The sequence below is a fragment of the Hemitrygon akajei genome, chromosome 11 (assembly GCF_048418815.1).
Source record: "Hemitrygon akajei chromosome 11, sHemAka1.3, whole genome shotgun sequence".
NCBI classification, from domain to species: Eukaryota; Metazoa; Chordata; class Chondrichthyes; order Myliobatiformes; family Dasyatidae; genus Hemitrygon; species Hemitrygon akajei.
In genome coordinates this window covers 168,411,149-168,437,349 of record NC_133134.1, presented here as the reverse complement: position 1 = coordinate 168,437,349, position 26,201 = coordinate 168,411,149, and the positions used below count along the sequence as shown (strand labels likewise).

Genomic DNA, 26,201 nt, shown 5'->3' with positions numbered 1-26,201 from the left:
GTGGAGGGGCAAGTAATGTTGAGAAGGCAGAGGAGTCTGCAGAAGGATTTGGACAGACTAGGAGAACGGGCAAACATGTGGCAGATGGACCACCACTAGTGTATGGTGATGCACCTTGCTAGAAGGAATAAAGATGTAGACTATATCCTAAACGGAGAAAATTCAAAAATCAAAGATGCAGAGGGACTTGGGAGTCCTTGTGCAGGATTCCCTAAAGGTTAACTTGCAGGTTGAGTCGATGGTAAGGAAGGCAAATACAATATTAGCATTCATTTCCAGAGGACTGGAATATAAGAGCAAAGATGTGATACAGAGGCGTTATTAGTCAGACCGCTTTTGGAGTACTGTGAGCAGTTCTGAGACACTTATCTAAGAAAAGATGTGCTAGCATTAGAAAGGGTCCAAAGGAACTGAACGAGAGTTATTCCGGGAATGAAAGGGTTAACATATGTGTTGCTTTTGATGGCTCTGGGCCTGTAGTCACTGGAATTAAAAAGTATGAGGTGGGGATCTCATTGAAATCTATCAAATACTGAAAGGCTTAGATGTGGAGAGGCTATTTCCTTTATTGGGGGAGTCTAGGACCAGAGAGCACAGCCCCAGGATAGAAGGATGCCCCCATAGAACAGATAAATGAGTTGAAATTTCTTTAGCCAAAGGGTGGTGGATCTGTGGAATTCATTGCCATGGACAACTGTGGAGGCCAAGTCACGGAGTATGTTTAAAGCAAAGGTTGAAAGTTTCTTGGTTAGTTAGGGCATCAAAGGTTACAGGGAGAAGGCAGGATTTTGAGGTTCAGAGGGAAAATAAATCAGTCTTGGTGGAATAGTGGGGCAGACTCAATGGGCTGAATGGCCTAATTCTGCTATTTTTCATGGTGCCTGGTGCGACAGCATATCATAACTTATAGGATAACTCAGGTTAACAGCCCATCTAAAGGGTATTACAGCACTCCCTCAGAATCATACCCAGCGCTGCTCTAAGAACTGAACCCAACACCTTCAGGCTCAGAAGGGAGAGGTCTTATCAGAGTTGCCACTGCACACAACAGACATAAGAATTGGTTTATTATTGACACAGCAAGAAGATTTTAAAAGGAGACGGTTATTTCTTCAGCGGTTTGATTGGGACACGACTGCGCAAGCACGTGGACGTCAGCCAGTGAGAACAGTGAGAAGAGTTTAAAAGGAGACAGCTTTATAGAGTGGGCAGTAGAGTGGAAGGAGACAGAGTAGGAAGGCTTTAGCTCAGCGGGGCTTTGGCAATAACGGGTTGAGGAGAGGTAGGTTATCTGTGCAGAATACAGACAGGAAGTGTGTGTGTGAGGCTGGTGTTCTGTGCTCAGTGTCAGATGTGGGAAGTCCAGGAGACTCACAGCCTCCTGAACGGCCACATCTGTGCCAGGTGTGTCGAGCTGCAGCTCCTTAGGGATCGTGTTAGGGAATTGGAGATGCAGCTCGATGACCTTCGTCTGGTCAGGGAGAGTGAGGAGGTGATAGAGAGGAGCTATAGGCAGGTACTCACACCTGGGGCCTGGGGAGACAGATAAGTGGGTAACAGTCAGGAGAGGGAAGGGCAGGAGTCAGATGCTAGAGAGAACCCCAGTGGCTGTCTCGCTTGACAATAAGTACTCCTGCTTGAGTACTGTTTGAGGGGGGGTGGGAAACGGCCTACCTGGGGGAAGCAACAGTGGCCGTGTCTCTGGCAGTGTCTGGCCCTGTGGCTCAGAAGGGTAGGGAAGGGAAGAGGAAGGCAGCAGTGAGAGGGAACTCTATAGTTAGGGGGCCAGAGAGGCGATTCTGTGGATGCAGGAAAGAAGCACAGATGGTAGTTTGCCTCCCAGGTGCCAGGGTCCAGGATGTTTCTGATCGTATCCACGATATCCTGAAGAGGGAAGGTGAACAGCCAGAGGTCGTGGTACATATTGGTACCAATGACATAGGTAGGAAAAGGGAGGGGGTCCTGAAAGCAGACTACAGGGAGTTAGGAAAGAAGTTGAGAAGCAGGACCACAAAGGTAGTAATCTCAGGATTACTGCCTGTGCCACGTGACAGAGAGTATAGGAATAGAGTGAGGTGGAGGATAAATGCATGGCTGAGGAATTGGAGCAAGGGGCAGGGTTTCAGATTTCTGGATCATTGGGACCTCTTTTGGGGCAGGAGTGACCCGTACAAAAAGGATGGGTTATACTTGAATCCCAGGGGGACCGATATCCTGGTGGGAAGGTTTGCTAAGGCTAATGGGGAGAGTTTAAACTAGAATTGTTAGGGGGGTGGGAACTGAATTGAAGATATGGAGGAAGGGGTGGTTGGCTCACAAATAGAGAAAGCTTGGAGACAGTGTGAAAGGGAGGATACACAGGCGATAGAGAAGGGATACGCTCAGACCAATGGTTTGAGATGTGTCTATTTTAACGCAAGAAGCATCACGAACAAAGTGGATGAGCTTAGAGCTTGGATCAGTACTTGGAGCTATGATGTTGTGGCCATTACAGAGATTTGGATGGCTCAGGGGCAGGAATGGTTACTTTGAGTGCCGGGCTTTAGATGTTTCAGAAAGGACAGGGAGGGAGGCAAAAGAGGTGGGGGCGTGGCACTGCTGATCAGAGATAGTGTCCTGGCTGCAGAAAAGGAGGAAGTCATGGAGGGATTGTCTACGGAGTGTCTGTGGGTGGAAGTTAGGAACAGGAAGGGATCAATAACTCTACTGGGTGTTTTTTTTATAGACCACCCAATAGTAACAGGGACATCGAGGAGCAGATAGGGAGACAGATTCTAGAAAGGTATAATAATAACAGGGTTGGCATGGTGGGAGATTTTAATTTCCCAAATATCGATTGGCATCTCCCTAGAGCAAGGGGTTTAGATGGGGTGGAGTTTGTTAGGTGTGTTCAAGAAGTTTCTTGACACAATATGTAGATAAGCCTATAAGAGGAGAGGCTGTACTTGATCTGATATTGGGAAATGAACCTGGTCAGGTGTCAGATTTCTCAGTGGAAGAGCATTTTGGAGATAGTGATCACAATTCTATCTCCTTTACCATAGCATTGGAGAGAGATAGGAACAGACAAGTTTGGAAAGCCTGTAAGGAGTTTGTATGTTCTCTCCTTGACCACATGGGTTTACTCCAACACACTCAAAATGCTGGAGGAACTCAGCAGCCAAGGCAGCATTTATGGAAAAGAGTATTGCCCACGTTTCGAGCCAAAACTCTAAAAGACTGTTCGTTTCCATGGATGCTGCCCGTCCTGCTGAGTTCCTCCAGCGTGTTGTGTGTGGTGTTAGAAAAGTGTTTAATTGGAGTAAGGGGAAATAGGAGGCTATCAGGTAGGAACTTGGAAGCATAAATTGGGAACAGATGTTCTCAGGGAAATGTACGGAATAAATGTGGCAAATATTCAGGGGATATTTGCGTGGAGTTCTGCATAGTACGTTCCAACAAGACAGGGAAAAGATGGTAAGGTACAGGAACCATGGTGCACAAAGGCATTGTAAAGCTATTCAAGAAGAAAAGAAGAGCTTATGAAAGGTTCAAAACACTAGAACAGGGATCACCAACTTTTTTTGCACCGCAGACCGGTTTATTATTGACAATATTCTTGCGGACTGGCCAACGGGGGGGGGGGTGTTAATCGTGACCGGAATATAGGTGATAAGTCGACTATAAGTCACTGATAAGTGGCTAATACACTCAGTTTCGTTTCTAAAAAGGTTTATCTAATGAATTTAATATTAAACACACCGCGCATATTTTCCTCGCATGAATATAGTGATAAGTCAATTATAACTCACTTATAAGTCAATAGCATCATAACATTTTAAGTAACATTTAGATATTAAACACACAGTGCATATTTTCCTCGTATGAACATATAAAGTCATTGCAACACACCAGTGAGAGGACAAGGTAGGCCAGAGGTCCCCATACCGCGGCCACAGCGGTCGCAGTCTAGAGAGAGCAACCAACGGAGTGAGGAGTGCGACAGGGCGTGCGCCTGCCCCTCTTGTAGGATCTATCGGCCGACAAAAGTTTGTCTCGAGGGATGACTTTCAGTAGATCGCAGCGAGGTAGCTGCTCTGCTACCTACAAATAGCTGAGCCCGAATTAGGTTATCTGTGAATATTTTAGCACCGGGTTCCCCATGAACATTCGGTGTGCTAAACAGGTTTAGAGGCGGTGCCCATCTGTCCGCGCTGCAGACCAGTACCAATGGCACTTCCCGTCGGCTGCGTGAGGCAGCCGGTTACCCAAAGCCAACCAGTGATCCCTGGCGCTAGGGTATCACTGCATTTAGGCGACTGATGACCTCGTGTGGGTAATGACTTCACGTGGGTTCAAGTTCAACAGTGGCCGTGACAGGGAATGAGGAAAGGTGCAGCTGACTCATATCGTTTCATACCGCCAAATCATATCGTTTCCTCGCGGCCCGGTAGCACATGCTTTGCGGCCCAGTGGTTGGGGACCTCTGTGCTAGAAGATTATCAGGCTATCAAGAAGGAGTTTAAGAATGAAATTAGGAGAGCCAGAAGGGGTCATCAGAAGGCCTTGGCTGACAGGATTAAGGAAAACCCCCAAGGCATTCTACAAATATGTGAAGAGCAAGAGGATAAGACGTGAGAGAATAGGACCAATCAAGTGTGACAGTGGAAAAGTGTGTATAGAACCAGAGGATATAGCAGAGTTTCTTAATAAGTACTTTGCCTCAGTATTCACTACGAAAAGGATCTTGGTGATTGTAGGGATAACTTACAGCAGAATGAAAAGCTTGAGCATGTAGATATTAAGGAAGAGGGTGTGCTGGAGCTTTTGGAAAGCATCAAGTTGGATAAGTCACCTGGACTGGATGAGATGTACCCCAGGCTACTGTAGGAGGTGAGAAAGGAGATTGCTGAGCCTCTGGTGATGATCTTTGCATCATCAATAGGGACGGGAGAGGTTCCAGAGGATTGGAGGGTTGCGGATGTTGTTCCATTATTCAAGAAAGGGCGTAGAGATAGCCCAGGAAATTATAGACCAGTGAGTCTTACTTCAGTGGTTGGTAAGTTGATAAGGTACCCCATGCAAACCTTATTGAGAAAGTAAGGAGGCATGGGATCCAAGGGGACCTTGCTTTGTGGATCCAGAACTGATCTGCCTGCAGAAGGCAAAGAGTGGTTGTAGATGGGTCATATTCTGCGTGGAGGTCGGTCACCAGTGGTGTGCCTCAGGGATCTGTTCTGGGACCCTTACTCTTCGTGATTTTTATAAACGACCTGGATGAAGAAGTGAAGGGATGTGTTAGTAAATATGCTGATGACACAAAGGTTGGAGTTGTTGTGGATAGTGCGGAGGGCTGTCAGAGGTTACAGTGGGACATTAATAGAATGCAAAACTGGACTGAGAAGTGGCAAATGGAGTTCAACCCAGATAAGTGTGAAGTGGTTCACTTTGGGAGGTCAAATATGATGGCAGAATATAGTATTAATGGTAAGACTCTTGGCAGTGTGGAGGATCAGAGGGATCTTGGGGACCGAGTCCATAGGACGCTCAAAGCAGCTGCGCAGGTTGACTCTGTGGTTAAGAAAGCATATGGTGCATTGGCCTTCATCAATCATGGGACTGTCTTTAGGAGCCAAGAAGTAATGTTGCAGATGTATAGGATCCTGGTCAGATCCCACTTGGAGTACTGTGCTCAGTTCTGGTCACCTCACTACAGGAAGGATGTGGAAGCCATAGAAAGGGTGCAGAGGAGATTTACAAGGATGGTGCTTGGATTGGGGAGCATGCCTTATGAGAATAGGTTGAGTGAACTTGGCCTTTTCTCCTGGGAGTGATGGAGGATGAGAGGTGACCTGATAGAGGTGTACAAGATGATGAGAGGCATTGATCGTGTGGATAGTCAAGAGGTTTTTTCCCAGGGCTGGAATGGCTAGCATGAGAGGGCTCAGTTTTAAGGTGCTTGGAAGAGGATACAGAGGAGATGTCTGGGGTAAGTTTATAACGCAGAGAGTGGTGAGTGCATGGAATGGGCTGCTGGTGACGGTGGTGGAGGCGGATACGATAGGGTCTTTTAAGAGACTCCTGGACAGGTACATGGAGTTTAGAAAAATAGAGGGCTATGGGTAAACCTGGGTAATTTCTAAGGTAAGGACATGTTTGGTAAGCTTTGTGGGCCGAAGGGCCTGTATTGTGCATAGGTTTTCTGTTTTTTCTATGTACCAAGATAGAGTGAAAAGCTTGTCTTGTATACCATTCACACAGATCAGATCATTTACACAGTGCTTCGAGCTGGAACAGGGTAAAACAGTAACAATGCATAATAAAGTGTAAAAACTGCAGAGGAAGTGTGGTGCGGGTAGACGAGCAACAAACACAAAGTGCTGGAGGAACTCAGCAGGCCAGTCAGCATTTAAAAAAAGAGTACCGTTGATGTTTCGGCCCCCTCCCCTGCCCCACCGTTTTCCTGATGAAGCGTCTCGGCCCAGAATGTCATAATATTCCCCTTATTCCTCTCCATGGATGCTGCCCAAACTGCCGAGCGTATTCCCATTTTTTGTGTGTGTTCCAGCAGTTTTCCGCCTCTCTTTCACCTTCTCTGTCCCCTTCCCCGCCTTCTCTCATTCACGTGTTCTCCTGCTCTGAAGAGGTGCTGTTCTGGAGCCTGGGGCTCCTCGAGAGAATGGACTGCACCCTCCCCTCGGGCAGCCCCGTTCTCTGTGGCCTTTTCACAAGAACCTGAATTTATCCCTGATTTCATTTCACTGCCTTTCATAGGAGGAGACTGGTTATTTTGAGTTGTTGGAAAGACTGGTGTGTCTGTCTCGCTCGCTGAAAGGCTTATTGTTTGCTGATCTGTACACGGCTGCGAGGTTGCCTGACCCGGCTGGCGACAGATGTTTGCACAGTTCCAGTGTGGGGGTGGGGGGGCGGGGATGGCCCAGAGGCCCAGGAGCACTGAATGACATGCACTCCATTCAGTACCTGGGATCCTGCAGGAATGATCCGGAAACCGGCCTGAGAGGCGGAGAAGCTGGCAGGCTTGTCGATGCTGGGATAAATCGCAGGCTCACAGCCACCGTTCAGTCAAACTGATATTGATGGGGAATGTGCCACTGAAATACAAGCAACTTTCGATGGGGAAGGGAAGAGCACCTTCAATGATGTAAAATGACCCAGGGTGTTCCAAAGATTAAAGGTCAGCTTTATTTGTCACGTGCACATTGAAACTCACAGTGAAATGTGGCGTTTTGCATCAACGACCCACACCGTCTGAGGATGTGTGTGGGGAGCCCACAAGTCTCACCGTGCTTCCAGTGCCAACATAGCATGCCCAGTTACCCGCCCTAACGTGTACGCCTTTGGAGTGTGGGTGGAAGCTGGATGTCTCGGGGAGAACGTAAACCCCTTACGGAAGCAGTAGGTACCGAACTTGAGTCACTGGCGTTGTAAAGCCTTCACTAACCACTATGTTACCATGCTATCTTGGTGCCTTTTCCTGAGAAGTCCACATCTCCCCCATGAGCCTTCGCAGCTGGGATGCTGGAATGACTGCGGCGCTCCCCGTTGTTGTAGTGTACATACACGTAGAGCATTGAACAGAACAGCACTGGAACAGGGCCTACAGCGGCTGGAAGTCCAAACTGCTGGAGGAACGCAGCAAGTCAGGCAGATATTGAAAGGCTCAGAGTGGACATGGAGAGGAGGTTTCCTATAGTGGGGCAGTCTAGGACCAGAGGGCACTGCCTCAGAATGGAGGAATGTCCATTTAGAAGAGATGAGGAGGAATTTCTTTAGCCAGAGGGTGGTGAATCCATGGAATTCATTGCCACAGACAGCTGTGGAGGCCAAGTTATTGAGGAGATTTAAAGTGGAGGTTGATCAGTTTTTGATTCCTCAGGCTGTCAAAGGTGATGGGGAGAAGGCAGGAAAATGGGGTTTAGAGGGATAATCAATCTGCCATGTTGGAATGGCAGAGCAGACTTGATGGGCCGAATGGCCTGAATCTGCTCCGATGTCTTCCCTTATCTGTGGACAGGCCCTTCGGCCCACCACATCTGTTCTTTTGTGATTCCAAACTGAACTAAATCCCTTCCGCCTGCTCATGATCCATATCCCTTCCCTCCCTGTGTATTCATATTCATGTGTCTGTCTAGCAGCCTCTTAAAACACACAGTACAGGCCCTTCAGCCCACAGTGTTGTGCTGGCAATTTAACTTACTCTAAGATCAATCTCACCATTCCCCTGCACATAACTCGCCATTTTTCTATCATCCATATGCCTATCTAAGAGCAACTTCAATGTCCTGAAAGTACCTGCCTCTATCACCACACCTATCAGTGCATTACAGGCTGGGTTGACAACTCCTGAACTTCCCCCTCTCTAACCTTAGAATCATATCCTCTGGTTTTTGAAATTTCCACCCTGAAGGAAAAAGGTTCTGACTGTCGACCCAGTCTATCCCTGTCCGTTGTTCCTTCAACTTCCAAACCCTTCTGAGAACAACCCACGTTTGTCCAACCTGTCACACCCTCTGATCCAGGACGCATTCTAGTGAACCTCTTCTGCACCTCCTCCACATCCTTCCCTTAATGGGACAACCTGAACTGCACACAATACTGTATAGCTCTATGTTCCACGTGTTCTGTAAGGTTGCCATAGCTGAGGGTGGTACTGGGGACAAGCTCCCACTACCTATTAACTGATCCCAATGACGTGCATCGCAAACAGCCTCTGACAACCAAGTCCAGCTCCTGGCCTTCACGTGTGGCTTAGTCACTAAGGCTGGAGGAAACATTCCTACTGACTAGAGGTGGGGGCAAAGGCAGGTCACTGGTGTCTTAAAACCAGTCAATTCAGGCAGATGGGGCTCATCAGCTGTGGTTGGCAGCTCATCTAGGAAAACTCTGATGTCAAACCTCCGCTGCCTTGCGGCTACACCCACTCATGGGGAAGGCTTCAGGAGTAAACCCCGAGGGAAAAATCCAGAGCTAGAGTCCCTAAGGAGATCCCATTGCTGACTGGCAACTGTGCCAAACTGTATCGGCCTCTGCTGTTCCTGCGTAAGCTGTGAGCAGAGGGGGAGCCTGTTACATGAGCAACAGCTTGCTCTCCATATCATACTGCCCTGGCTTGCGTATCATGCAGACAGCTGGGATGCAACGTCCCTGGTCAACCCTGACCAGCAAAGGGCCCCTACATGTTCCCCTACAGTACGACACATTGGGAAGTGCTTTATTGACTGCAGTACCCCAGCTGTGCAGACTGATATCGAGAGGTGGAGTTTGTCAGGTGAGATTCCTCCCAAGCCCCTTGCAGCACGGCAGCGTAGCAGTTGGCGTAGAGCTTTACAGCATCAGCTGTAAGATGTGGGTTCAGTTCCTGCTGCTGTCTGTAAGGATGTTCTCCCTGTGACTGCGTGGGTTTCCTCTGGGCACTCCGGATTCCACACGTTCCAAAGACGTTGGGGTTGAGGTTAGTGAGTTGTGAGCATACCATATTGGTGTCAGCAGCGTGGAGACACCTACAGCTGTACAGCACAATCCTCAGTTTATGATTTCATGCAAACAACACATTTCACTGTACACTCAACAAATAAAACAAACCTACTCCACGTGTGGTCTGACTGAAGTTTTATGCAGCCACAGCATGACTTCCTTAAGCTTACACTCAACGACACTCCCACTGAAGGCAAGCACGCAATACTCCTTCATCACCATCTTATCTACTTGCACAACACATTCAGTGAGCCATCCCGCTGCCCTTCACTGCTATTAAGGGGGGTGCCCTCTACACTTTCTCCAGTAGTGTAGCGGTTAGCACAACAATATTACCGCTCAGGGTGTTCGGAGTATTAAGTTCAATCCTGGCACCGTTCTGTAAGGAGTCTCTGCACATCCTTCCCATGGAACCCGGGTTTCCCCCACGTGCTCCAGTTTCCTCCCACAGTCCAAAGATGCACCAGGTACGTTCATCGGGCATTGTAAGTTATGCCGTGATTAGGCTCAGGTTAATCAGGTCTGTTGGGAGTTGAGGTAAGTGTGGTTCAAAGGGGTGCAACAACACCAGTTGTTGAGTCTTGGTTGTGTTTATGCGCTCCTCATCAATTGTAGGGCTCACCTCACGAGTATCTTCACCAATGCCCTCTCTAATGTGGTTTAGAACTGCATGAACCAGCCTTAGCTCAGAGAAGGAAATTTTTACACGGCCTAAAATCTGCGTGGCACTTTAAATGTTTTTTTTTAAACATGCATGCTATGAATATTTAGAATGAGAATAAAAAACTCACTTTCGATTTTATTTATTAATTGAAGGGTGGAATGAAATGCAGTACAAAGACAATATTTCACATTTTATAAATGTTTTTCTAGCTGTGTGGCAACAAAGCCGATGTGCGCGGGAGCATTGCAGTTACTACACGGCCCGCACCACAGGGTCACGCACCACACGGTCACGCACCACAGGGCCACGTACCACAGGGTCACGCACCACACGGCCACGCACCACAGGGTCACGCACCACAGGGTCACGCACCACACGGCCACGCACCACAGGGTCACGCACCACACGGCCACGCACCACAGGGCCACGTACCACAGGGTCACGCACCACACGGCCACGCACCACAGGGTCACGCACCACAGGGTCACGCACCACACGGCCACGCACCACAGGGTCACGCACCACACGGCCACGCACCACACGGCCACGCACCACAGGGTCACGCACCACAGGGTCACGCACCACACGGTCACACACCACAGGGTCACGCACCACATGGTCACGCACCACACAGCTCAGAGGGAACACTGGCCTTCACGTTGACTCTTCCCTTGAACATTTTTGCGCTGAGATTGAGCGGTCCGTGTGAACCTTCTTGAATCAATCACCCTCTGGGATAATCCTTGGAAAAGGATCTGACCACTCTTGCCCTGAGATCCCATTTTCCCATCCAGTTCTCTGACTACAGCAGCTGTAATCATGTCATCTCAGGCTCCTTTGACACACGCATAGGAATATTTAGCTCCGGAAATCTTGAGTAACATACACACAAAATGCCGGAGGAACTCAGCAGGTCAGGCAGCGTCTATGGAGGGGAATAAACAGTTGATATTTTTGGCAAAGACACTTCATCAGGGCTGGAGAGGAAGGGGGGAAAAGCAGAATAGGTGGTGGGGGGGGGGGGGGGAAGGAGTACAGACTGGCAGGTGATAGGTCAGAATAGGGAATGGAATTCAGGTTCCACTCTTACCCCTCCTCTTCTCCTCACCTGTTCATCTTCCCCTGGTGCCCCTCCTCATTTCTTTATTTCCCCCTCAGATTCTTTCTTCCCCTCCAACTCTTTACCTTTTCCACTTGTTACCTCTCAGCTTCTCACCTTCCCCCGCACCTGGTCTTACCTGTCTCCTATCATATGAACTGTAATTGGGTAATAAAGGGGTGGCGGGGTAGAAGCGAGCGATTGAGGGCAGACACGATAGAAGTGGGTGAGATTCTGACCGGTAGACAGTTAGCTTAAGATGTGGACAAATGCAGATGGATTTGTTGTTTGGGGTAAGACTGGAATAAAAAGGCAAGGGTATAATGTTGAGGCTTTATAAAGCAAGTATTGTGAGCAGTTTTAGTCCCCTTCTCTAAGAAAGGATGTGCCGACGTTGGAGAAGGTTTAAAGGAGATTCATGAAAATGATTCCAGGATTGAAAGGTTTAACATATGAGGAGTGTTTGATGGCTCTGGGCCTGTGCTCACTGGAATTCAGATAATGAGGGTGGGGATCTCATTGAAACCTGTTGAATGTTGAACGGCCTCGATACAGTGGATGTGGAGGGAATGTTTCCTGTGGTTGGGAGTCTCTGGCCAGACGGCCCAGCCTTAGAATAGAGGGACGTCTATTTTTTTTAGATTGTGAGGATACTCAGTCCTCGTTTATTGTCATTTAGTAATGCATGCATTAAGCAATGATACAATATTCCTCCAGTATGATATCACAGAAACACAAGACAGACCAAGACTAACTGACAAAAACCACATAATTATAATATATATTTACAACACTGCAAAGCAATACCGTAATTTGATAAGGGCAGACCATGGACACGGTAATACAAAGTCTCAAGGTCCCCGACAACCCATCATCTCACGTAGACGGTAGAAGGAAGAAAAACTCTTCCTGCCATGAACCTCCAGCACCGCAAAGCTTCCCGATGCACCCTCTGGAAGCATCCGACCACAGCCAACTCTGAGTCCGTCCGAAAGCTTCAAGCCTCCGACCAGCCCTCCGACACCGAGCACCGAGCACCATCTCTGCCTAGCGCTTCGACCCCGGCCCCGGCCGCCAAACAACAGGCAAAGCTGAGGATTTGGGGCCTACCGCTCCAGAGATTTTTCGATCGCACAGTAGCAGTGGCAGTGAAACAGGCATGTCAGAAGTTTCACCAGATGTTCTTCTCACGTCCGTCCCCATCAAATCAGGATTGTGCACAGCATCCTACTTAACAGATAACAGATATTCATCCTGAAGTGGCCGCTGCGCACTGCTGTTGCACCGCCATCTTGCTGCAATACATTTAGAATGGAGATGATGAGGCATTTCTTTAGCCAGAGGGTGGTAAATCTGTGGAATTTGTTGCCACAGGCAGCTGTGGAAGCAAAATCATTGGGTATATTTAAGGCGATGGTTTGGTAGATTCTTAATTAGTCAGGGCATGAAGGAATACAGGGAGAAGGCAGGAGACTGGGGTTGAGAAAGAAAATGGATCAACCATGATAAAATGGGTGTGACGTGTGGCCAAGTGGTTAAGGCATTGGACCAGCGATCTGAAGGTCGTGAGTTCGAGCCCCAGCCGAGGCAGCATGTTTTGTCCTTGAGCAAGGCACTTAACCACACATTGCTCCAGTCCACCCAGCTGAAAATGGGTACTGGCAAAATGCTGGGGGTTAACCTCACGATAGACTGGCATCCTATCCAGTGGGGGAGTCTCAGTCGCTTCACGCCATGGAAACCGGCATAAGCACTGGCCTGTTGAGCCTATAAGGGTCATCATTATAAGCCTATAAGGGACAGACTATAACTTTAAATTTTATGCTAAAATGGAACAGACTCGATGGGCCAAATAACCTAATTCTGCTCCTCTATCTTATGGTCTTGTGGTGTTGTGATACAGAGGAGAAAGTTTTATCCATATTAGGTGGTAATTTTCTGGAACACACTGCCTGCTGGGATGGTCCAGATGGAGATGACTATTGATGTCAGTTGGATGAGCATACAAGAGGAACAGAGGAATGGGGCTGCATGGAGAGAGCATTGCCTGATGGGCCGAATATCCTCCCCCTGTTATATTGCCTCCAATATTACCCCCCCATCAGTGCTCATCTCTTAAACATCCACGTGTGTGTTTACACGTGAGCATTTCTGCGTGAACTCGTGCATGGTGACATTACTACAAGTATACGTACTTGCCAGTCTCCTCGTACACGTTGCCATGTCTGCGGGTGACTGCTGATCTTTGCTGCCGTTACGCTCACCTCTCCTCTCCTCTTCTGTCCTGTTCCAATGCAGGGCGAGATGGGGCCGCCAGGTGTCCGCGGAGTGGAAGGCCGCAGGGGATTCCAGGTAAGGAACTCTTGGGGCGGTGTGGTAGGGTAGTGATTAACGTTTCACTATAAAAGTGCCCGGGACCACAGGTTCAACTCCTGTTGCTGCCTGTGAGGAGATTTGTGTCCTCCTGATCACATCGGTTTCCCATGGATGCTCCAGTTTCCTTCCACGTACAGGTTGGTACGTTAATTGGTCACATGGGTGTAATTGGGCAGGGTATGGAGGGCTAAGGTCTGGGTGTGGGTCAATGGGACCAGGCAGAAGTTTGGCATGGGCTAGATGTGCTGAAAAGCTTGTCTCTGGGCCAGAGTGGCCTGTTAACGTGCTGCATCAAAATGAAATAAAATAAAAAGCATTCACCTGCAGGTACCTGCAAAGAAGTGCCTGTGGAATTCTAGTAAAGTTGCTCAAGTTGGTGCTGATGTCGGTCAGTGGATAAGGACTGATCTGTAAGGGCAATGGAAGTGAAGGCTATTGGTTTCTCATCTCCCAATAGGCCAAAGGGAGCTTTTACATCCCTTGAGAGTGCAAAGGGGAGCTGCTTTCTAACGACAGAGACCAAAAGCTGACACCAGTGCCAACACAGCACACCCTCAGTACTGCACTGGAAAGGCCCATCTCAGTTTTTCATTAAGGTCCTACAAAGAATTGTAGAGCACTACAATGCAGGAGCAGGCTTTTCAGCTCATCTAGTCTATGCCAAACTTCTCCCTGGTCCCAACGACCCACACCCGGACCATAGACCCCCTACTCCTCCCATCCATGTACATCCAAACTTCTCCCTGGTCACATCGACCCACACCCGGACCACAGACCCCATACCCCTCCCATCCATGTACATCCAAACTTCTCCCTGGTCCCATCAACCCACACCCAGACCATAGACCCCATACCCCTCCCATCCATGTACCTATCCAAACTTCTCCCTGGTCCCATCAACCCACACCCGGACCATAGACCCCATACCCCTCCCATCCATGTACATCCAAACTTCTCCCTGGTCCCATCGACCCACACCTGGACCATAGACCCCATACCCCTCCCATCCATGTACCTATCCAAACTTCTCCCTGGTCCCATCGACCCACACTCGGACCATAGACCCCATACCCCTCCTATCCATGTATATCCAAACTTCTCCCTGGTCCCATCGACCCACACCCAGACCATAGACCCCATACCCCTCCCATCCATGTACCTATCCAAACTTCTCCCTGATCCCATCGACCCACACCCGGACCATAGACCCCATACCCTTCCCATCCATGTACCTATCCAAACTTCTCCCTGGTCCCATCGACCCACACCTGGACCATAGACCCCATACCCCTCCCATCCATGTACTTATCCAAACTTCTCCCTGGTCCCATCGACCCACACCCAGACCATAGACCCCATACCCCTCCCATCCGTGTACCTATCCAAACTTCTCCCTGGTCCCATCGACCCACACCCAGACCATAGACCCCATACCCCTCCCATCCATGTACATCCAAACTTCACCCTGGTCCCATCAACCCACACCCGGACTATAGACCCCATACCCCTCCCACCCATGTACCTATCCAAACTTCTTCCTGATCCCATCAACCCACACCCGGACCATAGACCCCATACCCCTCCCATCCGTGTACCTATCCAAACTTCTCCCTGGTCCCATCGACCCACACCCGGACCATAGACCCCATACCCCTCCCATCCATGTACCTATCCAAACTTCTCCCTGGTCCCATCGACCCACACCTGGACCATAGACCCCATACCCCTCCCATCCATGTACATCCAAACTTCTCCCTGGTCCCATCGACCCACACCCGGACCATAGACCCCATACCTCTCCCATCCATGTACATCCAAACTTCTCCCTGGTCCCATCGACCTACACCCGGACCATGGACCCCATACCCCTCCCATCCATGTACCTATCCAAACTTCTCCCTGGTCCCATCGACCCACACCCGGACTATAGACCCCATACCCCTCCCATCCATGTACATCCAAACTTCTCCCTGATCCCATCAACCCACACCCGGACCATAGACCCCATACCCCTCCCATCCATGTACCTATCCAAACTTCTCCCCGGTCCCATCGACCCACACCCGGACCATAGACCCCATACCCCCCCATCCATGTACCTATCCAAACTTCTCCCTGGTCCCATTGACCCACACAATGGACCATAGACCCCATACCCCTCCCATCAATGTACCTATCCAAACTTCTCCCTGGTCCCATCGACCCACACAATGGACCATAGACCCCATACCCCTCCCATCCACGTACCTATCCAAACTTCTCCCTGGTCCCATCGACCCACACCCGGACTATAGACCCCATACCCCTCCCACCCATGTACATCCAAACTTCTCCCTGGTCCCATCGACCCACACCCGGACCATAGACCCCATACCCCTCCCATCCATGTACATCCAAACTTCTCCCTGGTCCCATCGACCCACACCCGGACCATAGACCCCATACCCCTCCCATCCATGTACATCCAAACTTCTCCCTGGTCCCATCGACCCACACCCGGACTATAGACCCCATACCCCTCCCATCCATGTACATCCAAACTTCTCCCTGATCCCATCAACCCACACCCGGACCATAGACCCCATACCCCTCCCATCCATGTACATCCAAACTTCTCCCTGATCCCATCGACCCACACCCAGACCATAGACCCCATACCCCTCCCATCCATGTACCTATCCAAACTTCTCCCTGGTCCCATTGACCCACACCCGGACCATAGACCCCATACCCCTCCCATCCATGTACATCCAAACTTCTCCCTGGTCCCATCGATCCACACCCGGACCATAGACCCCATACCCCTCCCATCCATGTACCTATCCAAACTTCTCCCTGGTCCCATTGACCCACACCCGGACCATAGACCCCATACCCCTCCCATCCATGTACATCCAAACTTCTCCCTGGTCCCATCGATCCACACCCGGACCATAGACCCCATACCCCTCCCATCCATGTACATCCAAACTTCTCCCTGGTCCCATCGATCCACACCCGGACCATAGACCCCATACCCCTCCCATCCATGTACATCCAAACTTCTCCCTGATCCCATCGACCCACACCCAGACCATAGACCCCATACCCCTCCCATCCATGTACCTATCCAAACTTCTCCCTGGTCCCATTGACCCACACCCGGACCATAGACCCCATACCCCTCCCATCCATGTACATCCAAACTTCTCCCTGGTCCCATCGATCCACACCCGGACCATAGACCCCATACCCCTCCCATCCATGTACCTATCCAAACTTCTCCCTGGTCCCATTGACCCACACCCGGACCATAGACCCCATACCCCTCCCATCCATGTACATCCAAACTTCTCCCTGGTCCCATCGATCCACACCCGGACCATAGACCCCATACCCCTCCCATCCATGTACATCCAAACTTCTCCCTGGTCCCATCGATCCACACCCGGACCATAGACCCCATACCCCTCCCATCCATGTACATCCAAACTTCTCCCTGGTCCCATCGACCCACACCCGGACCATAGACCCCTTACCCCTCCCATCCATGTACCTATCCAAACTTCTCCCTGGTCCCATCGACCCACACCCGGACCATAGACCCCATACCCCTCCCATCCATGTACATCCAAACTTCTCCCTGATCCCATCGACCCACACCCAGACCATAGACCCCATACCCCTCACATCCATGTACATCCAAATTTCTCTTAAATGTTGAAATCAAACCAGCATCCACTGCGCACACTGGCAGCTCATTCCACACTTGCACCATCCTCTGAGTGAAGAAGTTCCCCCTTATGTTTTCGTTAAACATTTCACCTTTCACCCTTAATCTGCAGCCTCAGTACTTACAATGCATTTGCCTGCTTGCATTTACCCTAGCCACACCCCTCATCATCTTATATATACTTCTATCAAATCTGGGCTCCTTCTCTTCTGCTCCAGGGAATGAAGTCCTAATCTATTCATCCTTTCCCTAAAACTCAGGTCCTCAAGTACGGACAAAATCCTTGTAAGTTTTCTCTGTACTCCTTTAATGTTATTGATAACTTTCCTGTGGGTAGGTGACTGGAACTGCAGACACGCGCACACACACACAACTCCAAAAGCCAATACGTACTTCTGCGGTCACTTCAGCTTGGCCATTATCGTGGAGTCATACGGTTCTGTAGGAGTTTATGGAACATTGATTCCGCACCAACAACTCCCTTACCCTGCTGAGGGGCAGCCCCTGCCATTTGCAGGCAGTACTGCAGCATCTCGGCAGTCCGAAGCTCACAGCACATGTATAGCTCCAGGATCCGGAAGGTGCAGGCTGAATTTACAACCCTCTGCAGATTTTTCCCCATCAGAGCAATACTTAATAATTACTACAAATTGCTGTGATTTTATTGATATATATATATTTTTTAAAATATGGTTTAGGGACAGCTTATTCCGCTCAACCATCAGATTTCTGAACAAATTTCTACAGACACACTGTGGGGAGCATTCTAACTGCCTGCATCACTGACTGGTATGGAGGGGGACACCACACAGGATCGAAATGAGCTGCAGGAATTTGTAAACTCAGTCAGCTCCATCATGGGCACTATCCTCTCCAGCATCCAGTAAGGAGCGATGTCTCTAAAAGGTGGCATCTGTCATTGAGGACCCCCATCACCCAGGTCATGCCCCCTTCTCAATGCTACCATCAGGGAGGAGGCACAGAAGCCTGAAGGTACACACACAATGATTCAGGAACAGCTTCTTCTCCTCTGCCATCAGGGAGGAGGCACAGAAGCCTGAAGGTACACACACAATGATTCAGGAACAGCTTCTTCTCCTCTGCCATCAGGGAGGAGGCACAGAAGCCTGAAGGTACACACACAATGATTCAGGAACAGCTTCTTCTCCTCTGCCATCAGGGAGGAGGCACAGAAGCCTGAAGGTACACACACAATGATTCAGGAACAGCTTCTTCCCCTCTGCCATCAGATTCTGAACTCATGAACACTACCACTCTACATTTTTTCTTTTTTTTTTGCACTTTTTTAAAGTTAATTCAACTTTTTCCTGTATTCAACTTTTTAAAATTTAATTTAACTTTATAATATATAATTACTCAGTGTAATTTGCAATTTTTATTAATATGTATTGCTCTGTGCTGCTGCCACGTAATCAACAAATTCCATGACATTTGCCAGTGGTATTAAACCTGATTCGGATTCCATCAGCCATGGGCACTACCAGGCAACACACACAAAATGCTGGAGGAACTCAGCAGGCCAGGCAGCATCTGTGGAAAAGAGCACAGTTGACGTTTCAGGCCAAGAACCTTCTTGCGCTACTTGTATTTCAGGATCAGATCAGGCTCATCATCACTGATATATGACATGAAATTTGTTGTTTTGTGGCAGCAATATAGTGCAGGACAAAAAATTACCTAACAACATAAGAACATAAGAAAAAGGAGCAGGAATCGGCCATCTGGCCCATCGAGCCTGCCCCACCATTCAATAAGATCATGGCTGATCTGTCTGTAAACTCAGCTCCATCTACCTGTCTTTTCCCCATAACCCTTAATTCCCCTACTGTGTAAAAACCTATCTAAGTGTTTCTTAAATACATTTAGTGAAGAAGCCTCAGCTGCTTCCCTGGGCAGAGAATTCCACAGATTCACCACTCTCTGGGGAAAAACTCTCTTCATCTCCGTCCTAAATCTCCTCCCCTGAATCTTGAGACAATGTCCCCTAGTTCTAGTCTCACCTACCAATGGAAACAACTTTCCTACTTCTATCTTATCTATCCCTTTCAAATTTTTGTATGTTTCTAGAAGATCCTCTCTCATTCTTCTAACTCCAGAGAGTATAGTCCCAAGCAACTCAATCGCTCCTCATAGGTTAACCCCTTCATCCCTGGAATCAACCTGGTGAACCTCCTCTGCACTGCCTCCAAAGCCAGTATATCCTTCCTCAAGTATGGAGACCAGAAATGCACACAGTATTTTTTAGGTGCGGTCTTACCAGTACCCTGTACAGTTGCAGCATGACCTCCTTGCTCTTGAATTCAATCCCTCGAGCAATGAAGGCCAACATTCCGTTTGCCTTCTTAATAACCTGTTGTACCTGTAATCCAACTTTTTGCAATTCATGCACAAGCACTCCCAAGTCCCTCTGCACAACAGCATGCTGCAATCTTTCACCATCTAAATAATAATCTACTCTTCTATTATTTCTTCCAAAGTGGATGATTTCGCATTTACCAATGTTGTATTCCATCTGCCAGACCTTGGCCCACTCACTTAACCTATCTATATCCCTCTGTAGACTCTCTATATCCTCTGTACAATTTGCTTTTCCACTCAGTTTAGTGTCATCAGCAAATTTTGCTACACTACACTCAGTCCCCTCTTCCAAATCATCAATGTAAATGGTAAAATGGTGACCCCTGCGACACCCCACTCACCACTGACTGCCAACCGGAGAAACACCCATTTATACTCTCTGCCTTCTATTGGTTAACCAATCCACTATCCATGCCAATACACTTCCTCCGACTCCATGCATCCGTATCTTATTTATAAGTCTCTTGTGCGGCACCTTATCAAACGCCTTCTGGAAATCCAAGTATACGACATCCACCTGTTCCCCTCTATCCACTGCACTCATCATGTCCTCAAAGAACTCCAGTAAGTTTGTCAAACAGGATCTGCCCTTTCTGAATCCGTGCTGCGTCTGTCTAATGGAACCACTCCTTTCTAAATGTTTTGCTATTTCTTCCTTAATGACAGCTTCAAGCATTTTCCCAACTACAGATGTTAAGCTAACTGGACTATAGTTGCCCGTCTTTTCCCTCCATCCTTTTTTAAAAAGTGGCGTGACATTTGCTGTCTTCCAGTCCTCAGGGACCTGCCCAGAGTCTAGAGAGTTTTGATAAATGATTACTAACAAGTGATTATCTAATTACTGTAAGAAATATTAAAAATAAATAAATAGTGAAAAAGGGAGCAAAATAGTGACTTAGAGTTCATGGATTCATGGACCATTCAAAAATCTGATGGTGGAGGAGATGAAGCTTTTCCCGAATGGTTGAGAGTTTGACTTCAGGCTCCTGTACCACCACCTTGATGGTAGCATTGAGAAGAGGGTGTGTCCTCGGTGTTGGGGGTCCTTAACAATGGATTCAACCTTCTTCAGGCATCACCTTTTGAAGATGTCCTTGATGGTGTGCAGGCTGAGGCCATAAGTCGAGAGGAAACAGTGCTTCCTCCTGTAACCCTGGTCCATCCCATCATCACTCTCTGGTTTGTGAGAATTACCCGGTTTTAGGTTTGAAAATGGCCATATCATTTTCTACACTCCCATCAACTTAGAGACATTCAACAAAGTACAAAAAATACTGATGGTAATCACAGTTACAAAAATTATTCTGCAGGGAAGATTTGTAGAAAATTGAAATTTTAATTCTTATCCTGCACATCTATCTTTATCACTTCATCTAACTTCCCACACACTGTCTCTGGATCTTCACAATCTCACTCCTTTCTTTCTCCATTTTCCAACCCTTACCCTGCTTCACCCTCTGTATTCTCACCTCATGTCCTCTTCCCTCTATCCACCATCTCACACTACCCCCACACCACCACCACGTCTCTAAATCTGTGCTTCATCATGTGACCTTAAGTGCCCTCCTCAGTGTTTGTCCTCGCTCCACTCACGTTCATTCTCTTTCTCAGCACTGCATTGCACCCGTTCACTGTCCGAGTCACCGCCCTTCTCTCACTTCATACCTCCCAGTCCCACCTCCTCTCCCCCACCGTCCCACCTCCTCTCTCAGTCCCACCTCCTCCCTCAGTCCCACCTCCTCTCCCCCACCGTCCCACCTCCTCTCCCAGTCCCACCTCCTCTCCCCCACCATCCCACCTCCTCCCCCAGACCCACCTCCTCTCCCAGTCCCACCTCCTCCCCCAGTCCCACCTCCTCTCCCCCACCGTCCCACCTCCTCTCCCAGTCCCACCTCCTCTCCCCCACCATCCCACCTCCTCCCCCAGACCCACCTCCTCTCCCAGTCCCACCTCCTCCCCCAGTCCCACCTCCTCTCCCCCACCGTCCCACCTCCTCTCCCAGTCCCACCTCCTCTCCCCCACCGTCCCACCTCTTCCCCCAGACCCACCTCCTCCCCCAGTCCCACCTCCTCTCCCAGCCCCACCTCCTCTCTCCCACCGTCCCACCTCCCCCCCAGACCCACCTCCCCCCCAGACCCACCTCCTCCCCCCGCGTCCCACCTCCTCTCCCACCGTCCCACCTCCTCCCCAGTCCCACCTCCTCTCCCCCACCGTCCCACCTCTTCCCCGTCCCACCTCCTCTCCCAGTCCCACCTCCTCTCCCCCACCGTCCCACCTCCTCTCCCAGTCCCACCTCCTCCCCCACCGTCCCACCTCCTCCCCCACCGTCCCATCTCCTCCCCCACCTCCTCTCCCAGTCCCACCTCCTCCCCCACCGTCCCACCTCCTCTCCCAGTCCCACCTTCTCTCCCAGTCCCACCTCCTCCCCCACCGTCCCACCTCCTCTCTCCCACCGTCCCACCTCCTCTCTCCCACCGTCCCACCTCCTCTCCCCCACCGTCCCACCTCCTCCCCCAGTCCCACCTCCTCTCCCCCACCGTCCCACCTCCACTCCCCCACCGTCCCACCTCCTCTCCTAGTCCCACCTCCTCTCCCCCACCGTCCCACCTCCTCCCCCAATCCCACCTCCTCTCCCAGTCCCACCTCCTCTCCACCACCATCCCATCTCCTCCCCCACCGTCCCACCTCCTCTCCCCCACCGTCCCACCTCCTCCCCCAGTCCCACCTCCTCCTCCAGTCCCACCTCCTCCTCCAGTCCCACCTCCTCTCCCCCACCGTCCCACCTCCTCTCCCAGTCCCACCTCCCCCCCAGTCCCACCTCCTCTCCCCCACCGTCCCACCTCCTCTCCCAGTCCCACCTCCTCTCCCAGTCCCACCTCCTCCCCCACCGTCCCACCTCCTCCCCCCCCACCGTCCCACCTCCTCCCCACCTCCTCTCCCAGTCCCACCTCCTCCCCCACCGTCCCACCTCCTCCCTCAGTCCCACCTCCTCTCCCCCACCGTCCCACCTCCTCTCCCAGTCCCACCTCCTCTCCCCCACCATCCCACCTCCTCCCCCAGACCCACCTCCTCTCCCAGTCCCACCTCCTCCCCCAGTCCCACCTCCTCTCCCCCACCGTCCCACCTCCTCTCCCAGTCCCACCTCCTCTCCCCCACCGTCCCACCTCTTCCCCCAGACCCACCTCCTCCCCCAGTCCCACCTCCTCTCCCAGCCCCACCTCCTCTCTCCCACCGTCCCACCTCCCCCCCAGACCCACCTCCTCCCCCCGCGTCCCACCTCCTCTCCCACCGTCCCACCTCCTCCCCAGTCCCACCTCCTCTCCCCCACCGTCCCACCTCTTCCCCGTCCCACCTCCTCTCCCAGTCCCACCTCCTCTCCCCCACCGTCCCACCTCCTCTCTCAGTCCCACCTCCTCCCCCAGTCCCACCTCCTCTCTCCCACCGTCCCACCTCCTTCCCCAGTCCCACCTCCTCCCCCACCGTCCCACCTCCTCTCCCAGTCCCACCTCCTCCCCCACCGTCCCACCTCCTCTCCCAGTCCCACCTTCTCTCCCAGTCCCACCTCCTCCCCCACCGTCCCACCTCCTCCCCCACCGTCCCACCTCCTCTCTCCCACCGTCCCACCTCCTCTCCCCCACCGTCCCACCTCCTCTCTCCCAGTCCCACCTCCTCTCTCCCAGTCCCACCTCCTCTCCCAGTCCCATCTCCTCCCCCAGTCCCACCTCCTCTCCCCCACTGTCCCACCTCCTCTCCCCCACCGTCCCACCTCCTCTCCCCCACCGTCCCACCTCCTCTCCTAGTCCCACCTCCTCTCCCCCACCGTCCCACCTCCTCCCCCAATCCCACCTCCTCTCCCAGTCCCACCTCCTCTCCCCCACCGTCCCACCTCCTCTCCTAGTCCCACCTCCTCTCCCCCACCGTCCCACCTCCTCCCCCAATCCCACCTCCTCTCCCAGTCCCACCTCCTCTCTCCCACTGTCCCACCTCCCCCCCAGACCCACCTCCTCCCCCAGCGTCCCACCTCCTCTCCCACCGTCCCACCTCTTCCCCAGTCCCACCTTCTCCCCAGTCCCACCTCCTCTCCCCCACCATCCCATCTCCTCCCCCACCGTCCCACCTCCTCTCCCCCACCGTCCCACCTCCTCCCCCAGTCCCACCTCCTCCTCCAGTCCCACCTCCTCTCCCCCACCGTCCCACCTCCTCTCCCAGTCCCACCTCCCCCCCAGTCCCACCTCCCCCCCAGTCCCACCTCCTCTCCCCCACCGTCCCACCTCCTCTCCCAGTCCCACCTCCTCCCCCAGTCCCACCTCCTCCCCCACCGTCCCACCTCCTCCCCCCCCACCGTCCCACCTCCTCCCCACCTCCTCTCCCAGTCCCACCTCCTCCCCCACCGTCCCACCTCCTCTCCCAGTCCCACCTCCTCCCCCACCGTCCCACCTCCTCTCCCCCACCGTCCCACCTCCTCTCCCAGACCCACCTCCTCTCCCAGTCCCACCTCCTCTCCCCCACCGTCCCACCTCCTCTCCCCCACCGTCCCACCTCCTCTCCCCCACCGTCCCACCTCCTCCCCCAGTCCCACCTCCTCTCCCACCATCCCACCTCCTCTCCCAGTCCCACCTCCTCCCCCAGTCCCACCTCCTCCCCCACCATCCCACCTCCTCCCCCACCATCCCACCTCCTCTCCCAGTCCCACCTCCTCCCCCAGTCCCACCTCCTCTCTCCCACCGTCCCACCTCTTCCCCAGTCCCACCTCCTCCCTCCCAGTCCCACCTCCTCTCCCAGTCCCACCTCCTCTCCCAGTCCCACCTCCTCTCCCAGTCCCACCTCCTCCCCCACCGTCCCACCTCCCCTCACCTCGTCTCTCCCTCTCTCGCATTCCTCTCTCATCCTTTATCTTCACCCTAATCCTTGTTTCCACTTTCCCTCATCCCTCCTCTCTTCAGTCCCCGACATCTTCCCTACCTCCCCTCTCGCCCTGTGAGCTCTCTGACTTCTTTGCCTCCTCTCCCGTTATCCTCTTATGCAAGGCATTTCCTATCTACAATTTCCTTTCTTGTTCTTCCTTGTCCCCTTCTCCCCGTCTCACCCCTCTTGCCATAGTTTCACCCTCATCCCACCTCCTCCCCTTCCCTGTCTCTCAACTCACCCCCTCCTCTCCCTCCTGCCCGGCCCTGCTTCTCCTCTGTGCCCGCTCGTTTTCCTCTCCAGTCCATGCCCTCCCGCCCTGGGCCTCACCCTGTTAAATGCAGTGTCTCTTCCCTGCAGGGAAAGAAAGGTGAGAGTGGTGAACCTGGCATGCCGGGGCCAACAGGAATCCGTGGTGATTTCGGTGACAAGGTAAGTCTGCTCTTCTCGTCCTGTGACACCGGCGGTGGGACCGACATGCAACGACCTTCTGTTACTGCAGTGCCGGGAAAGCAAGTGGCACACCGGGAGCGGTACCCCCAAAACCCAATCCAGGGTTCAAATCCTGCCACCGGGGTTCGAAGTTTCTGCAGTTGGACAAATGTGGAACTATCAAAGCAATCTCAGTAAAAGTGGGGGAAAAAACACAGTAATTTAAATTGTTTTAAAATCCCGTAAATCTGAAATACAAGCAGAAGATGCAGGAAAAGCTTGGCAGGCCAGGCGACATCTGTAGAGAGAGAAAAGGACAATGTTCCAGAACTTGTGTTTGATCACCTTCCTCCCCATATCTCATCCCTGTGTGTCCTCTGTCCCCTCATATCTTCACTCTCATAGATTGTCTCTTCCTCTCCTCATCCCCCCACCCCCACCATCTTACCCACAGTAGAACAGTCTGTTTTGTACAGCAAGATTCTATTTCAGGGTTCACCGCTGGCGAGGAGTGCAGGGGATTGGGGACAAGGTGCTGCAGAGGTCTTGGTGACCAGTAAACCAATGGTCACCTGGGTTAGTTGTCTCACCGCTGGGTAATGTGAGTAGAACCTGCTGATGCCTCCATGAACTCTTTACTGACAACTAACAGCTTGCGTTTTTTTTTAAACCTCCTCTTCAGGGTCCTGTTGGAGCATCTGGTCCCAAAGGTAACCAGGTAAGGAGAAGATTTCAGGCACTGCGGCTTCCTTAGTGACCTGGTATCAGGCCATGAACATGGAAAAATACACCACAAAATCAATCAGTCCACCATTGATTTGGGAACAGGTCAAAAGGTCAACACAACCACTTCAACCTTTTAACCCTCTCCAAAATCAATCTCCCCCCACCACATAGCCCTCCATTTTCTCTCCATCCATATGTCTATCTTAGCCTTTTTAAATGTGTTTAATGTATTTGCCTCTACCACTAGCTGGGTGGTGGGGTGGAGATGCGACTCTACCAAAGGAGGTTTAAGGCACTCCTTCCCTCCGTTAGCCTGCAGGTCACCCTGGGGCAGGGTGTAGCACCTGCTTACCTCCCGATCAGGGTCATGAAGCAGGTGGTGGACGGTCGTACGAGCAGCCGGTGCAGATCACAAGTCCTGGTTATGCGACCAC

At 51.4% G+C, this 26,201-nt stretch overlaps 1 protein-coding gene across 1 annotated transcript in view; it reads left to right on the top strand.

The window, feature by feature from the left end:
- col9a3 (collagen, type IX, alpha 3) overlaps positions 1–26,201 on the top strand; it is a 232,919-nt gene that overhangs the window by 169,917 nt on the left and 36,801 nt on the right. Inside the window, exons 24-26 of the mRNA XM_073062368.1 lie at positions 13,536–13,589; positions 24,970–25,041; positions 25,724–25,759. Coding sequence (XP_072918469.1) covers positions 13,536–13,589; positions 24,970–25,041; positions 25,724–25,759 — 162 coding nt within the window. The remainder of the gene's footprint in view (positions 1–13,535; positions 13,590–24,969; positions 25,042–25,723; positions 25,760–26,201) is intronic.